Source organism: Ictidomys tridecemlineatus, chromosome 4 (assembly GCF_052094955.1).
Source record: "Ictidomys tridecemlineatus isolate mIctTri1 chromosome 4, mIctTri1.hap1, whole genome shotgun sequence".
Classification (NCBI taxonomy): Eukaryota; Metazoa; Chordata; class Mammalia; order Rodentia; family Sciuridae; genus Ictidomys; species Ictidomys tridecemlineatus.
The window spans coordinates 52,157,727-52,176,025 of NC_135480.1; the positions used below are offsets into that span (position 1 = coordinate 52,157,727).

An 18,299-nucleotide genomic window follows, 5' to 3' on the forward strand; every position below is an offset into this window, starting at 1 on the left:
CCTGTGCCTCTCGAGGACTGGAGACAAGAAGCAAGTGGCCACACCTGTCATCCCAGGGACTCGGAAAGCCGAGGCAGGGAGACGGCAGGTTCTAGTCAGCCTCAGCAACTTAGCCAGGCCCTCAGCAACTTGGCAAAACTCTGTCTCAAGAAAATGAAGAGGGCTGGGGATGTGGCTTAGTGGTTAAGCACCCCTGGGTTCAATCCCCAGTATCAAAAAAATAAATAAATAAAAGAAAGAAAGAAAAAATAGAAGAAGAGCAGCAAGGGAACTTTGAGGATGTTGAGTGCTGTGGGAAAAACTAAGATAAAGAAAAACACATTCCGTGGGGACTTGCTGTCCTGGCTCAGGGGTGGGGGAGGGTGGCTCTTTGAGTGGAGAGAGGCACGAGGAAGACAGTGGAAGGGAGGCATGTGAGAGGAGGGAGACAAGGACCTGCGGGTAGACAGCTAACTCTGGAGGGATTTTGGTGTAGACAGGAGGAGAGCTGGAGCAGCCCCTGGAAGGGCGTGGACTTGAGGAGAGGGGCTTTCATTTGCTTAAAAGACCAGTGACACTTGGGTACATTCCAATGCTGAGAAGGATCCTGCTGAGACGAGAGGTTGACAATAACTGAGACAGCAGGGATGACAAATAGAAAAATATTTCTGAGAACGCAGGTGTCCGTGCTGGGGTCACTCAGCAGGGCAGTGGCTGAGCTAGAGAGAACACACTGGTCACCCCCAGGCAGGCAGGGGAAATCCTGAGAGTCACCCCCTCTTCTTCTGGCCCGAGAGGAAAAGCTTCCCTGGGATGCTGGGGTTATGGAAGGTAGGAGCAGCTTCCAGCAATTCAGAGGGCCATCGCTGAGGCCCGTGGGCACCAGGGGCTCAAAGGGAACATCTCTAACTATGCAAAGGTGGCTCCTGGACACAGGTCTGGCTGTGGCCCTGCCGAATTCCTGTATATACCCCACAACCAAGGCCCAGCACCCTCAGATGGCCACACACACACACACACACACACACACACACACACACACACACACACCCTTGCTGAGGGCAGGAGCTAAGAATAGCTGGCGGGACAATGGAGGGGCCACAAGGCCCTAGAGAAGGTACTGTGTCTCTGAAGAAGAGCCCTGGGCTCTGGGCCTCATGCAGGCGTGGGCCCATTGCCAGTGACAGAAGCCCAGCGACCTGCAGGATAACATACCTGAGTCTAAAGGCCCCAGGTCTTTCCATCTAGCCTAGTGACTCCACCCTACCTCTCCTGGACTGGACAATCCCAGCATCCCAGGGTCAGTGGTTCCAGAGAATGACCCTAAACAAGGATCACGGTTTTACCTGGATGTTGTGAGAAATGCAAGCTATCTGGGGGTGAGGTCCAAAGACCTGTGCTAAACGAACCTTCCGGGTGACTCTGAGGCCCCACTTCCATAGGGGTCAAACCATTCACCCCTCCATTTGCCGTCCATCCATTAACCTAAAACGTATCCATTTCTCAGTCCATTCTGAGTCGGTTCAGGAAGCTGTGACAGGAAGCCACAGTCAGCAAGGCTTACGGGGAGCGCAGATGTGTCCCTCACTGTTCTGGAGAATGGGAAGTCTACCTGCATCCCCTGTCTGGGAGGGCCCCTTCCTGGTCTGTAGAGGGCCAGCCACCAACCACCCACTTTAACATTCTGTCCAGTCACCTGTGCCCATCTGTCTACTCCAATCCCCTGGCTCATCAGCCTGAATGCTCCTTCACACTATTACACACCCAGCTAGCCATCTCTTCACTATTCTCACAACTCACTCATGCTAGAAAAGAACATGGATTCAACATCCCTTATCCAAAATGCTTGGGACCAGAAGTGTGTCCAATTTCAAATTCTTTCAGATATTGGAATATTTTCACATATCTAACAAGGTATCCTGGAGATGGGATCAAAGTATAAACATGAAATTCATTTATGTTTCCTGTGTACCTTATAAACATAGCCTGAAGGGAATTTTAGAGAATTCCATAGTGTTCCTGTGTCTTGACTGCAACCATCATATGAGGGCAGGTGTGGAATTTTTCACTAGTTGGCATCACATCAGTGCTCAAGGAGTTTTGGATTTGGGAGTTAGGGATGCTCACAACCCTCCTCTTCCCTTCTTGCAGAAGATGGACAAGCAATTTCCTTCTGCATAAAAATTCAGGATTGTATCATGTACATTAAGCGAGATGAGTTCTATTTCCCTGGACAACTCATTAGACCAGGGGCTGGTCCTCCACTATGGCAACCTTGTGTGTGTGTGTGTGTGTGTGTGTGTGTGCATGTGTGTGTGTAATCTTACATATATTATATGCTAGTAATATATATAATAGCTCATGAATATTGTCTATGGGTGTGTCACATAGATACTGATCCGTTGCACACTCATATAACTTCAATAGCTGGACATAAAACTGCCCCCCAAAGAGGCTGTCTATTGGCTGGTGAGAGACTTAGCCAGTCATGAGTGTTCTCTTCCTTGAAGGGGATGAATATTAGATATTACTGAGAAGTCAGGGCACCTCAAGCACCAGCTCTGACCTGAACAATAGTAAGCTATTGTTCCAGTTGCCACTAAGCTGCTGTGGGTCCCCACCTTGAGAGCAGGATTCAGGTGACCCTGTGACTCAGGAGGACTGCCAGGTCTCTTGCATCCCTGCGTTGAGCTCTCATTATCCAAAAGGTCTGTGAAGTTGCCTCTGCAGCAGGGCGGAGCTAGATGGCCATACTGTGCCACAAGCCCTTGACCTGGTTCCAGGGATCAGGGGCACCTCCCTTAAATGAGAACCTGGCAATGCTGGCCCCGTGTGAGCTAAGGAGCTGCTGTCCAGACACTTAATCCGGTAAGTAAGGTCCTGCTGGACCCTTCAGGGCTCTGGACACTCTGGCCTCCTTCTCATCTCCTTCTCTACTCCACCCTCCCTGCCCACTCCTCCTAGGTCTCTCTTGGTGGTTATTCTTGCCCTAGAATAACTCTGGATGAGCAGAGGTCATTCCTCAAACCTCTTCTCCATTTACACTCTCTCTTCAGATGACCTCATTCACTCACATGGTCTTGAACGCCATCGAAATGGCAACAAGTCCCAAACTATAACCCCACCTCAGCCTTCTTTCCTGAACCCCAGACTCATATCCAACTACCCTCAACATCGCAATTGAAGGCATCATGACCTGAACCTGATAAAATTAGGTTCCTGCCCCTGCACCCCTAACATTCCCAAAAGAAGACTTTCTCTTGTTCGCAAGTGGAAAGTCCATCTTTACAGCTGCCCTAGCCAAAATCTTAAAGGTGTGTGCGCCTGAATTTTCCTTTCTCTCACACCAAAATCCCATCCTTCAGCAAATCAACCCCCGCCCCATGACTCTACCTTTAAAATCCATCCTAAGGGCTTGGGTTGTGGCTCAGTGGTAGAGCGCTTGCCTAGCATGTATGAGGCACTGGGTTTGATTCTGAGCACCACATAAAAATGAATAAATAAAATAAAGGTGTTGTATCCATTTACAACCAAAATTTAAAAAAAAAAAAAATCCTTCCTAAGGGTCCATCAGGGTGAGGACCGAGTAAGTGGCTGGACAGTGGTGCACGCCTATAATCCCAGGAGCTCAGGAGGCTGAGGCAGGAGGATCTCATGTTCAAAGCCAGCCTCAGCAATGGCGAGGCACTAAGCAACTCAGTGAGACCCTGTCTCTAAATAAAATACAAAATAGGGCTGGGGATGTGGCTCAGTGGTTGAGTGCCCCAAGTTCAATCCCCAGTACCAAAACAAAACAAACAAAAAAGTGCATCCTAAACTAGACCACAGAGTCCCCTGCACTGCCACCCTCACCCAAGCTGCTCCCTGTCCTGGGGGATGCTACAGCCTCCTGGCCACTCTCCTAGCTTTAGTCTTGTCCCTTCAGCCACGCAGCACTGTGGCCAGAGAGCTCCTTTGCAGAACACAAAGCCACACCGCTCTCCTGGGGAATGCTCCCCAGTCAAAGTCAAAATCCTCACAACAGTTAACAAGACCCCTCACAAACTGTCCTCTGCCACCCTTCTTGTTCATGAGGCATTAGCCACCCTGGCCTCATAGATGCTCCTGAAAGGTGCCAAGAGGCCTCACCTCAGGACCATGGCTCTTGCCACACCCTCTTCCTAGAGCATTCCTCCTCCCCCAGACGTCCTCATGTCCTCATGGCTCACCCCTCACTTTCTTCAGATCTCTGCTCCAACACTCCTGGTAGAGACACCCTATGAGCATCCACCACGCAACAGCAACCCACCCTCTCCACGCACCCCATACCCCCCACGTACTTCCTTCCAGGGCCCTCGCCACCACTGCTCACCCCAGGTCAAGCCTGTCGGCTCCTAAGGGCAGTGACTTTATGCTGTTCACAGTGTACTTTTTAGCACATAAGAGCTTTGCAGAGGTACAAACAGGCACATTAATAAGCTCATGGGATCAACCTGGGGAGGGCTGAGCAATAATGGCTGAGAGGGTGGCTGCTATATCACAGACGGCTGGGCAGGGGACAGCAGCAGAGAGGAGCAAGCAGTGGACAGAACAGGTGTGGGAGAACTTGGGGTCCTCCGGGGACAGACAGAAGAGTCATAATCCCTGATTTCCCAGTCCCCATCTCCACTGAGGCCTGAATGTCGATGATGTCTACAAGGTGGTCCCTGTATTCCCACAATCATCCTCCCCTTTCCTGAAGATATTTGGTTCTTTTGTTCCTTGTAACAAAAATAGCCTTGACCTGAACGGCGTCCTTCCAACCATCCATCCACCCATCCCTCCACCCCTATGTCTGCCCTCCCTTCATGCATACCTCTAATTATCTGTCTGCAAATCCAATAGCCCGTTAGTCCCTTCACCTCTAGGCCCTCATCATCCTAGAACCCACCTGTCACCCATCGATCCATGTGACCAACTGTCCATCCACATGTCCACCTTTTAGAACACCGAGGTAGAGTGGGTCTTGAGGTGAGTCTGAGGCAATTTGACCTGCTCCCTGTGCAGTTGGAGAGCTTTGGGCAGATTTTTGAATAGAAAATTTGTAGTCAGACCTGTATCTCAGAAAGATAACTCTGGCAGCTGTCTGCAGGATGGATTAGAGGGGGCAAGTCTGAAAGTGGGAAGACCAGTTGGGGTAATACTGCCACAGTCAGACGAGCTAGAGAAAAGGCAAAAGGGCTCAAGAAGATTTAAAGGAGAGACAAAGGAGCAGCCCTGGGATCAAGCCCAGGCCAGAGGGCAGGCCCTGCCCAGATGAGGGAGTTTAGCTGGGGGCTTCTGTTTTGCAACCGGCAGGTCAGCTCGGGCACTGTTTGCCCCGGCTCTCAGGTAGCACTGTGCCTCCTGCACATCAGCCCAGGCAGGGAGTTCCTGGGAAGCCCAACCCAGAACCAGTACTCTCTGAGCCCATCTGCAGAACTCTCTGTTTAAGACCCTGAGCAAATGACATTTCTAAATACACAGTCCCCCACCAACTCCAGTCTCATAGCTCAGCCCTGGCTACGGAAACCTGGGGCCTCTTTGTGAATTTTCTGCAACTTCTTAGAGGCTGGGCCTCAGGCCCAGTGAAGTCACAGTCTGGGATGCAGCCCTGGCTCCCTGCCCGCCCACGAAGGCTATATTTGGAGCAAGACAACTCCCTACAGACACAAGGCTTGGGACCCACCCTGCAGAGCTGCCTGACCAATTTTGCCAAGTATCCAAGCAGCACGGCTTTCACCCGTATTTCCACTTGTTTGTCCGTTTGCACAATGGTTTATTCATTCCACAAGTATTTATTGACCCCTAGTACAATGTGGCCATCACGAGGACACACTGGGCCCACATCCGAATGTGTACATGTGGGTGTCTGCGTCTAAACAGGGATGGCAGGACACACTCTTGGTGCCCTCCCTAGGGTTGATTGGTTTGGTGACTCAGAATCAGGTGCACAGACGTCTGCAGTACCTGTACGCACATGCACGCAGGCACGTGCTCTCTGAGCAGGGAGTGGTGACTCAGCTACACACGGCATCCCCGCGTACCTGTGTGGAAGCGCCTGTGTGTGTGTGCAGGAGAGAGGCTCCCACTGCCCAGGGGGTGGAGAAGTGGCTATGACTCAGCTGCACATGGCAACCAGTAGCCCAACCAGCCTGCCTCACTTGCCAAACCAAACAGCCTATGTTGGGTGTAAATATTCTGTCATGGAGCATGCATGCTGAAAGTCCTGAGCCGGGTGACCTCAGGAGAGATTTAGCAGTCTAGGACCAGTAGCATTTGCCTCCAGGGTCCTCTGCCACTGCCCCTCCACCACAGGAAAAGGGGTCCCATATTGCTTTCCCCAGCCTCTCTGGTCTGGCCACCTGGACACTCAGAGACCATCTTCTGTCCTGACTCCACCATCACCCTGCAGTGCCAGGGACACACATCTTGAACTAGGCTCAGGAGTTCAGAATTGTGGCCTTTGAGCTGCCAGCCCAACCCACTTTCTGCTGTACCAAAAACCTCTCTGTTCCACTCCTCACAATAACATTGTTCTTAATGATCCAGAAACATTTCTGAGCTCTGGGGCTCCAGACCCACTGCCTCCCCGCAGCCTCTGCCCCATCTTCACCTCTGTTCCCGCTCTCCCTGGCTGTCTCTGTCCTTATCTGTCCTGTGTCTATCTTTGTCTCTTCTCCCAGTCAGGCTGTCTGCAGCAGAGGCTTCCCAAGAGCCGAGGTGCTGACAGAGTGGGGGTGTGGAGAGGACACTCCGTGTCCCTTCTTGAGTCTTATCGAGAAAACTGAAGCCGCTGCTGGGGGCTCAAGCTGGAATTTCGCCCTAGATGACCTCGCGGGTTTGCTGGGGCCTCCTTAGGGACAACGGGGGTCAAAGGAGTCAGGAAACAGGCCCCTGCTTTCTGGCTGTTCCTCTCTCCCTCGCCCTCCCCCACCACCTCCAGCCGCAACCTCTGGAGAGGAGGGCACTCTCAGGGACAGGGCCAAAGGCTGTGGGGACTCATGAATGACAGGGCCTCCTCGACTTTCCAAGGAAAATCCCTAGGAGCTCCAGGGATAGGGAGGCCACCCGACCCTGCCTGAATGACAACCCCACATCCTGCGCCGTGGGAGTGGTGGGGCCGTCCCAGGGCCTGCACTGCCTGTCTGTGTCTCTTTGGGCAACTGCCTGGCTCCCTGAGCCTCCTTTTCCGCATCTGTGAAATAGGAAAATAGCGCCATTCTCTGGAATGTGAAGATAAAATGACCAGTCGGCCTGGCTCCCAGCAGGCGCTCCGAGCCTGCCGCTATCTCCTGGTGCAGGAACCCGGGCCACCACCTTCCGCCCTCGGAGCTCCCAAGTCCAACAAAAACTCGCGGACGCGGCGCACGCCTGCCACCTGGCGGCCGCCCGCGCCGGTCCTAGCAGGTTGCTTATTCTCGTTGCGCACCTACCTTTTCTCACTTGGCCACACTGGGTAGGATTACTTTGTGATACCAAAAAAGCTAAACAAGTTACTTTTTTCTTTTTTTTTTTTTATCACATGGGTAGGAAGAAAAGGGGCCAAATCAGCCTGACTTATGAAGGAAATTCTAGAAATCTCTGGCTTCCTAATAACTGTTTGCATGAAGATTCCCAGGACTCCCCAAGAGAAACAGAGTAGGACCTGAGGCACAGGGTTGATGGTCCATTTTTCACGTGTGCTGGGATTAATTTTTTTAAGGAAAAATTGTCCCCATCCTCTTGGTAGGGTGGGGCAGATCTCCAAGTAGACCAGACACTCTTGAGAGAAGAGTTGAGGTGTAGGTCAACCTGATTCAAACTCAAAAGTCCCCCTCCCCCCCCAGGGCTAGCTCCAGAACATATTTTCAGGCAAGACATTGATATTAGAAATGGAACATTCAAAAGCATTTGCCATGACCTACTTAGCACATGTGCTGGGTAAACATCGATGAGAAGTTGGGAGCTCAGCGCAGGGTCCCTGCAGCTGTTGAGGCAGAAACAGCAAAAGCATCCCAGGGGCGAGGAATGAGCCTGGTGGAGCCTGGATGCTGAGAGAATAGTCCTGCCACCATGAGAGAAACTGCACGGCCACCAAGGAAGAAAACACAGGACCCCTGAACAGGGAGTAGAGGCCTGGGCTTGGGGGTCTAATGGGAGGTGGCAGCCAGAGTCCCTTGAGATCCCCTCTGCAGCCTCATTGGGACCTTGCAAAGAGCAGTGTGGCTAGGGAGGTGGGGTGTTCTGGGCCATTGACCTCACCCTGGGACCTCATTTCTTCAGTTACCTACTCAGACATTGGCCAAATACATGCCTTAACAGGTCACCTCAGAAGCTGCAGACCTGCCTGGGAATACAGCAAGCACCCGAGGTATTTCCCTAACTCCCCAGAAGCCTTGCATGATCAACCTACCGTCACCTGCTGGATTTTCTCAGAACTTACCAGTCCACCAACCAAAATCCCCACTCTATGACCCAGCAGAGATGGAAAGTCCCCTTCATGTGACTCTCTGAAGAAAATGTACCCTAACAAAACATCAGATGGGGCAGGGAGTGCGCCTCAGTACCGTGGAGGGGCAGATGGCCAGTGTCCTTCCAAGTGTGACACTCTGAGAGGGGCTTCACCTGTGTTGTACCCTTCTGAGAATGCACAACCTGCATCCAATCCACTTGGGGTGACACAATGAGGTGGAAGCAGGACTAGAACTCAGGTCTGTTTGACTCTGAAGCCCAGGCTCCTTTAGCTTAGTACTCCAAAGGCCAGACTGGGGCCAGGGAGGGAGGTGCAAGCACTGCCCGCTCTGAGAGTCCCTTCACTGTCCTGCAGCCATTTGCCAGCTAACCACAGTGAGTACTGAGGTGCTTTGGAGCTCATATATATATATATATATATATATATATATATATATATATATATATATATATATTGGATAGCCCATGTGTTCCCTGTGAACAAATATTTCAGACACAAACGCCTTCCAATCCAAGAGAGACCCCAGTTTAGCAGCTGGGGACAATGACTCTTCTTTCATTGTCAGGACTTCCAGGGGAGCTGGAGAACAAGTGAACATAGAGGTGACAGCAGTCCTGGTAGCCCCCAAACCTGTCTGTGACAGACAGTTTTCCTGGGGGAGCTGGATGGCATCCCTGTGGGATGCTCTTGACTGAGAGCAGAGGAAGAAAAACACAGGAAATGGCTTTCAGAGAGGCTGCTCTCTCAAACCCAGCCTGGGCTCCTGGTCAAAGCAAAAAATGTTGCCCAAAGGAGAGAGGCAGGGACAGGAATTGGGACGGGATAGAGGACTTCAGATGGGGAAGAAGGATGGGCTACAGGGCATGGGGGCTGGGCAGAGCTTCCCTCGGCCCTCTCCCACAGTGCTGCTGGCCCTCCATTGGCCTGTGGACTGCTCTGGAGGAGATGGCATAAACAAAGAGGAAGGCCTGCATTCCTGTGGTGGACAGCCCTGTGAGACTATAGAATTCATCTGTGTGGTGGAAACAGGAAAAGGAGGCTGAGTCAAGCCCAGGGCTGGAATTTAGTGTCCACCACAAATGTACCCACTACCCAGGGCCAAAGACTCAGCAACCCCAAAAGGGTCAATGAAAGCTGAATACAGGACTAAAAAGGGTCAAAGTTCTCCCCTTCCTGTAGGAGTGATGCATGGACATGACAATTCACTGAGCAATAAAATGATTGAACATCCTAGTGTAAGGGGGGGGGGGACCTGAGAGAAGGCAGGTGGTGTAAGGAGCAGCATCTTAGAAGAGGGTCAGGAATTTCAGTATGGATTTGGCATGCTACGTCCTTCTCTGCTAAGAGAACGTCCTGGACCAGCTGATCTCTAGGGACCAGCCAGTTTTAGCATTCTAGAGGTTTCAGCCAATACACTCGCAAATCTTGGGTCCAAAGTTAAGAATTTTTTAAAGTCCCTCCCCTCCCAGTACTGGGAGGGGGGCAGGGGAAACCAGGGACGTTCTACCATTGAATTATATCCCCAGCCCTTTTTGAATTTTTATTTTGAGACAGGGTCTTGCTAATTTGCTGAGGCTGACCTTGAACTTGTGATCCTCCTGTTTCAGTCTCCTATATCACTGGGATTACAGGCATGCACCACTGCAGCCAGACAATAGGCTTTTAAAAAATTTATTAATAAATTTCGATTTAGTCTTATAATGGAATGCTTTATAGCACTTGCTGTCAGCCAACAGACATCTACATATGTAACCACCATCATTTCCAGCATGCCAGAAAGTTCCCTTGTGCCGTTTCCCACCACCACCACCTACCCTAGGTAACTTCTCACTTCAAAATCCAGATTCATGTCTCAACTTCTGGAAAGGAATATAAGTGGAATCATACAGTGTGTGCTATCATGTGTGGCTTTTGCTCCAGAGGATGTCTGTGGGATTCCTCCATGTTGCTGCATCTCTTAATAACAGGTTCTTTTAACTGAAGTGTAGTATCCATAGGTCATTTGCCTCTGCTAATGGAGATTTGGATTGGTTATGGTTTGGGGCTATTTTAAACAAAGCTGCTATGAATTCTCTTATGAGCCTTTGGTGGTCACAGGTCTCATTTCTCTCGGGTGGAACTGTTGGGCCGCAGGTAGTTGTCTTAAGCTTTAGTAGATGTTGCTGAATAGCCTCTGAAAGTTGAAAGGTGACTTTTACAGTCTTGAATTGAACATAAAGGAGTAGTGGGTGTGAGAGAGAAAACAGGTATTCCTTAAGAATACCTCAATATTCTCAAGACTGGTTCTTCCAACAAATTGTGCACACTGACTCCACACTGGCGGGAGCTGTGGAGCCAGCACCTCTTTCCTGAGGCCGAGCATTGTTCACCTGACCCTCAGCCCATTGGGGCAGTTGTACCTGTTGGCATTACTTTGCAGGTAAAATTAGAGCTTTGCCAGTTAGGACAAGCACCTGTGCAGTGTAGGACACCTCACTGCCGGGGCAGCAAATATTCACATTCACTCCACCAGCAGCAGGCAGAGCCCTCAGACCCGCCCTGTGCCTCACATTCAAAGGGGAGAACTCAGGGCCAAGGCAGCTCCTACCCTTCACACCTAAGCATCCCATATCACAAAGACTTTAAAACATACACAAAGCTCTTGTTTATCATGTGCATGTACAAATGTGTGACAATAAATCCCACTATTATGTATAATTATAATGCCCCTAGAAGAAATTTGGGGAAAATAATAAAACTGTCACATAAAACCTACAGAGCAATTCCTTTCTGATCTCTGTTGAAAGGTCTCCGTTTCTGCCCAGTGCCCCACTCCAGGTTCTCTGCCAGCTCTCAGAACGAAGTCTCCCTTCCAGGGGGCCCCCATTTACACTGAAGGGTCAGCGACTCCCAGGACTTAGTCCTTTCTCTGCTAAAACAGAAGACCAAGGACTAAGTTATTTATGAAGAAGAGTAAGCTGTCCCTCACAGTTCTGAAAGCTGGAGAGTGGCACATCTGGTGAGGGGTTTCCCGCTGCATCACCCCAGGGTCAGAGGCAGGACAGGAGATGAGGGCCCAGAATGCTTTTCTTACAAATTCATTCTCATGCTAACACTAATCCACTCACTCGGGCAGAGTCCTTGTGGCCTGATCACATAGTGTTAAGTACCACCTGCCAATAACATCTACTAAAGCTGGGGACAAAGTTTCCATTAGAAGCACCTTGGGGGAGACATTCAGACCACAGCAGACCCAGTGGGGGAAACCCTGACTCTAAGACTATTGTATTCTGGATAACACAATATCCATAGACATTTCTATAGAAAGTTGAATAAACTCTTCCAGGTGTGCTCCACTTACACCAAAGTGATCACTGTCAACGCCTAGGACTCTTCAAAGGGAAACCCTGACTCCCAAAGCCTGCTGTGTTCTAGACAACAGAACCAGCCTTTCTGCAGAGCAGGATTTCTTAATCTCATCATTACTGACATTTTAGGCCAGATATTTCAGTTACAGGGAGCTGGTGTGCACATTGTAGGAGGTTTTGCAGCATTCCTGGCCTCTCCTACTAGTTGCCAGCAATACTCCTACCACCTGTGAAAACCAAAAAAAAAAAAAAAAAAAAATCCCTCCAGACATTGCCAATGTCCCCCAGAGGGAAAACCTGCTCCTGGTTGAGAACCACTGTTTAAGAAAGTGTTTATAGAAACACCAACCTCTACTTCTCTCCCTTGCTCTAAAAGGGAAAAATCAGCTTCCGAATACATAATCAAGCTGAACTGAGTGGGCTTGCTTCACCCATTGCAGGCGTTTTAATGTAGGCAACCACGTAAAACAAAACAAAAAACCACATTGTTTATTCTGGTGAAGGAAACACTGAAAGACATGGAAAGAAAATCTGAGAAAACAAAGGTAAGGGGATTTGGAGGTAAGAGCAACAATGAGGGAGACATCATCTCTGTAAGTTCCCACTTGTGAGCTGACACATCACCCATGGTTTCCCCACATTTGTGACTCAAAACACCAAACAAGAGGCTAACTTCTTGGGGTCTTAACCCTAAACTCAGTGTTTTCAGGAAGTATCCCCAAACCAAAGTCCATTTCATTATATGAAAATACACATACAGACACACAACTGTACCCCATTGTTTTATTAAACTAGACAGTTTAAAATGTATGATGTTCTGGCACATTTGATTTTCTTACTGGGTCCATTTTACTACAAAAACAAACAAACAAAAAAATACAAAAAACTTTTAATATATCTTAGAAAAATTAGCAAAAAAATTAAGAAAGTTGAGCACATTACATTACACAATGTTTAGATAATGATGTTTGAAAATTATATTTTGTTCCCTGTCCATATTGCAAATAACAAAACATCTTTTTAAAAATTTTTTCAGGTATAATTCCTGGAAATGATCATGTCTATGTATTAAGGAAAAGGCCTGATTATGACAAGCATTCAAACACTCCTGAAATTTTCTGTACAGTAATTACAAAAGTAAAACCAAGGGGTCGGTCTATAGGTATTTTGACAGCTGAAACCATTTTAAATATTAGGAGGAATTTGATTAATATAAAAATATCATCCCAAATAGGACTGACAGAGTTCATTTCTGTGCTGCCGTTTTACCATTGTTTAAAGGGGCTCTTCCCTCCTGGATGTAGTGCCATGGAAGCCAGGATGTTGACACTATGCAATAAATACAAACTTTTTGCACCACCCTAGGAGTGACTGCTTAGTCAAGTCAAGGCCCACATGTGCCCAGAAAACAAGCAATCTTCAGGCTCATGGCCCAGGCCACAAAGTGAGGTCCACTGGAGACAGGAATGGAGGAGCTAACCCCAGGTCATGTTTTCAGTTGCAGCTATGCAACAAGCTGGATTTTAAGAAGGGACATTCTGCAAGGATATATATGGCCTATCTCAGCACTTCTCAAAAGCAGAAATTCACACATTCCACCCACCCCATGCACAGGCTATCCAAGTCCATACTGTTTCTACCCCAGAGATGTCACATGGCTCATTGGCTTCTTTGTAAAATATCTTTTCCTCATCCGTAATGAGGGAGATTGGGGTTCCCTAGTGTGATAAATCAAACCACAAGAAAGGTTCCATTCCTGTTGGTCTAATATATCTGCCAGTGACAGAATAAAATAACAATACTTATAAGTGGCTCAGCAGAAAACAACACCCAGAATAACTGTTAAATTTGGAAGGCATAATATAAAAGATATTTTAGATAAAAATCTAAATTTTATAAAGACAACTATAAGAGATCATTAAATAAAGTTATATTTTTATCAAACAGTCCTTAAGACAAATTTCTAAAGACCATTTCATTGGTAAATATTTTCCAGTCATAAAAGATATGTGGAATTATATTCCAGTTTCCACTCACGTAAATAAATATATGCACTGAAATCTCTTAAGACCATCCACTCTAGATGTACACATCTTTTTAGAATCGCTTCCTCACTGCTGTTATGTAAGCACTTAAAGAACTTCATGTAATGCTTGTTGGTGAGGACCGGAACCATGAGGCTGAATTCTGCCTTTGTGTGACAACTGAATTACCCCTGTTTGTTCTCCCCCCGCCCCCTTTTCCTTCTTTTTTCAGTACTGGGGACTGAAATCAGGGGCACTCTACCACCAAGCTGCATTGCCAGCCCTTTTTATTTTTTTTTATTTGGAGATAGACTAGCCTCAAACTTGTGATCTTCTTGCCTCAGCTTCCTGAGTCTCTGGGGTTACAGGCACATTCCACCACGCCCTGCTACCACCATATTTATGCTTTTCAATTTTAAGCATCATGGCTTTCCATGGAGTTACTGATGTTTATAAATTAATAACTAGTGTTGGAAGGCTTGACTTCATAAATATTCTTACTCAAAAACAAATAATACATGAGAAACTTCCTTAATTTTCTTTTCAAATTAAACTCTGATCCCAATTTCCTTGCTACACTTATTTATACTGGATATTTCTTCCCTGATATACACAGGAAGGGAAAAGGCAGAAAAGCTGCCCTCCTAATGAGAGCTACGGTTGGGCTAATACAATGACATGTTATCATCCTCATGACATTTTGCCCCCTTTATAACATTTTAAATCTAACTACACACATGGGCAACTTCCCACTGCCCATGTGCATATAATCTGCTTTATAAATTAACCAAATAATTTTTATTTCAAATTAGCTTTTTTCTACACTCAACATAATCCTCTTACTGCATGATGTACCCTAGTAGCACATCATTTGCTAAAGAGAAGGGGAGAGAACACCCGAGATAGAATTAGGTTGAGTATGAGCCAAGAGGATGTTTTTCTTTGAGGTGAGGGAAAGGAAATGGGAATGATACATGCCAAATGTATGATGCTTAGGGAAAGAACTATCTCAGTATAGGCTAAGAAACCTCAATTGCCAGATCTATCCAGAAGGATGATTGAGAAATGGCAGAGACTCCATGACCTATCCATCAGAGCACCTATGGTCAAAGGCCTGCCAGTTCAACTGGCACGGATGCCAAGAAGACAGGCCAATCTCACTTAAAACACACAAAGAAGGAAACATGCTGCCAAAGGAAGAGCTGGCACCCAGTCCAAAGAGGTTCTGACTCCCCAGAGATATTGAGCACTCAGACCCCATGCTCTCAACCCTGCAGATACAGAGCTGACCGTGTTCTGCCTCTCTCAGAAGAGAATCTGAGTCTAATGCAATTTTCAGAAGCTGAAGTTTTCAAAGAGAGTAAATAAAGAGCTTGACAACATTGACTTTTTTTTGTCCTTTTCAGAGAAGCTTGCATTTGCAGGAAGGCTCCTTAGCACACTGACCCCATTAGAGTCACCAAGAAAGGAGTTAGAAGCAGCAAAGCCAGTTTCTTTTGTCTTTAGCATAAAGCTCTCCAGCCACACTTGGCATCTGCATAACTGAGGGGACTTCTGTCAGGAGTAGTCACTCTGTGGTTTTTTTTTCTTTCCAGTTCTTTTCTCTTTCCTCCAGTTCTGCCTGGGTGAAAGCGGCAGGTCCCCAATTAGTGATCAGGTGAGGGTTCTTTGAACCTAAAAGACAAACATGCTTTAAACACAGGTAGTATTACATTCTTCAGTTTACATTAACATTTCTCCATGGACAAAATAGTTAACTTTTCACCTTATTTCTTCTTTGAGGAACATCTAAAAAAGTCATACCAGCCAAAGATGAGAAGCTGTGCATAAAGGAGACTATCTGGGCCCAAGAGAAATGTACTCTAAACAGCTTAGGGCTTATACATTTGGGCCAAAAATGATTTTTAAGCACAATTCAAATACACAAATAAAACAAAATTAAAATTAATGTATGATTACTTCAAAAAACCTATTACCTGGTTCTATCAATCGAATTAATCCTTCATGATGGGCCACTTTGTCCTTCCAGCTCTTGGTCTTATTAGTTGCCATCTCTAGCTTCTTTTTAACCCCCTGAAACAAGAATGGAGTTTGGATTTTGCAGACACATAGTAAGTAGTTCGAGAATCAAATAACAACAACTAGTTACTTACTATGTGCTCATGGGTTATCTCATTAAACTCTAATAACCACTCTTAAGAAGCAGGAACTGTTGTTATCCCAGGGTACAGCAGTAGAAACCAGAGGTTAAGCAACCTGCCTAAGTCACACAGGAGGAAGCGGCAGAGCCAGGACTAAAACCCAGGCCACCTGGTACTAACGCCTACCCTTCCACCACTTCCATCACTCTCAGCTCCAAATAACCCTTCACTGCCTTGTTAACTAGAATAATTCTCCTTCATTAGCTGGCTCCATTTCAGTTTTGATAGTAACAGGTGCTGAAGGAAGGAAGCTAGCACTCAGGACACTTGTGCTGTCATCCCAGTGGGTTTTAGTGGCATCTCCCTGGAGTGACCAGTGCCTAGGAACAATTTCCCTGGGAGTTCTGCTGGCCTAGCAGCTCAGCCACTTCTCTGCCACTGTGGTGTCTCCCAAGAAGACCTGGATCACAGTGCTGAGTCAGGGGCCAGGAGCAAGGGACTCCTGCAGTGCTTTGCCTCAGCCTAGAGGCAGTAGCTGTTTCTTGCATCTGCCACTCTTGGTAGGTAATCCCCTGTTATGTTTATAAGTATATATATTAAACTTTTGCTGCTCACATTACTATGTAGTTTCTGTCTCCTGAGTAGACTCTGAAGGATACACCTTATCTCTTATAAAAACTTCCCTCTTTCCTTTCTACAGCTAAGATTCTTGCTACAGCTGTGTACTAACAGATAAATATTACTAAACAATGTTTTTCTGAACAATGTGTGTTTCGGAGGTGGGAGGGCCTGGGGATATAGTTCAGTTGGTAGAGTGCTTGCCTCACACGCACAAGGCCCTGGATTCAATCCCCAGCACTACCGACCCCACCCCAAGAAAAGTATGTTTTTTAAAAAAAAAATTTTAGTTCTAGATGGACACAATACCTTTATTTAATTAATCAATTTATTTATATGTGGTGCTGAGGATCGAATCCAGTGCCTCACACATGCTTGGCAAGCGCTCTACCACTGAGTTACAACCCCAGCCCCCTGAACAATGTTTTTAAGGAATCAAATTTAAGAGTGTACGGTGACCAGCCCAGTCACCTCATACTGCTCCAAAGCCTGCTTCCGCTCAAGCTCAAGCTGCTCCAGCTGTGCCATGGCCTCCTGTAGGGCCTGCTCCTTCATGACACGCTGGTGCTCCAACTCTTGCTTCTCTGCCTCTGTTGTCTGAATGGCCTGCTGCTGTACCAAGTGCCACTTTTCCAGTTCTGCCCTCTTGGAAGACTCTTCCTCCAACAACCTGCAATGCAAAGGAGACTTAGATCACCTCTGCCCAGGCACCACACCTAATCTAGCAATGAGGGAAGAATTTCAAAAGAGAATATTCAAGGTCGTTTAATGTACCTCTTATGTCACAAAAAGGAAAGTGGGAGCCAGAGATGTTAGTGTTCACAAAGTTAGTAAACAACCCCCTATTTCACCATTTTTTGAAAAGAAGGAAAATAACATTTATGCAAAGCTGAATGTGTGCCAGAAACTGAGCTAAGAATCAAATCTTTCTCTATCAATCTTCACAGTAAACTTAGGTGATATTAACGTTCACATTTTAGAGTTGAAGAAAGTGAGGCCCAAAGGGGAAGTGACATGCCCTTTACAACCAGTAAAGAGGACCAGGCTTTGGGTCATCTACCTGCCAGATGCAGGGGACCAAGTTTTGAAATTTGGTTGCTACACCTTTAAATATTTCTTCACCTAATAAAGACCTATTAGCAAGGGGAAAAAAATAAAACTGATAATTAAAGTAATACAGATGAAGGGAGAAAGAGCTGACTGACACAAAGGAGAATAATAGATTCTATTCACTGAACAATTACTACATGCCAGACACTTTAACTTCATTATTGCTAATCCCCCAACAATCCTGCAAGGTATTATCCCCAAGTTATAGATAAAGCAATGGTTTACAACTATGTTGCATAGGTCATAATAGATTTCAACCTTAAGTAGGTATGACTCCAAAATGTTATTTTCAATAACAGGCTACCCATTTGAGATTACCCAGCTGCGTAAGTGTTTAAAAACATAAACCAGCACATAGCCCAAACCTGCACTCCAAGTGCAGATGGTATATTGAGATGCCAGGCCTGGTCAGGACCTCATAGCGAGCTACATGATTTCAACTCACATGGCAAGTCAGTTACTACAGCATTCGCTCTTCAAGGGAAAAAGAATAACAGACCACATAGCCCTTGCCTGACCCTGACTCCTGAAGCCCCAGCTCCCATCCATGCCAACAACAGAACTCCCTCCAAGCCTTTCTCAAAGATGACTGTCCAACTCTGCTGCAATACCCTAGCCAAGGGGCCAC

General features: G+C 47.1%; 1 protein-coding gene across 2 annotated transcripts in view; it reads right to left on the reverse strand.

The window, feature by feature from the left end:
- Positions 1 to 12,241: 12,241 nt before the first annotated feature.
- The window catches only part of Swap70 (switching B cell complex subunit SWAP70), a 69,576-nt gene continuing 63,518 nt past the window's right edge, over positions 12,242 to 18,299 (reverse strand). For both annotated transcript variants that reach the window (XM_078046500.1, XM_005326810.5), the window contains 3 exons: positions 17,033 to 17,231; positions 15,779 to 15,875; positions 12,242 to 15,476 (listed from right to left, as the gene is read on the reverse strand). In XM_078046500.1, coding sequence (XP_077902626.1) covers positions 15,370 to 15,476; positions 15,779 to 15,875; positions 17,033 to 17,231 — 403 coding nt within the window. In that variant the 3' untranslated portion in view covers positions 12,242 to 15,369. The remainder of the gene's footprint in view (positions 15,477 to 15,778; positions 15,876 to 17,032; positions 17,232 to 18,299) is intronic.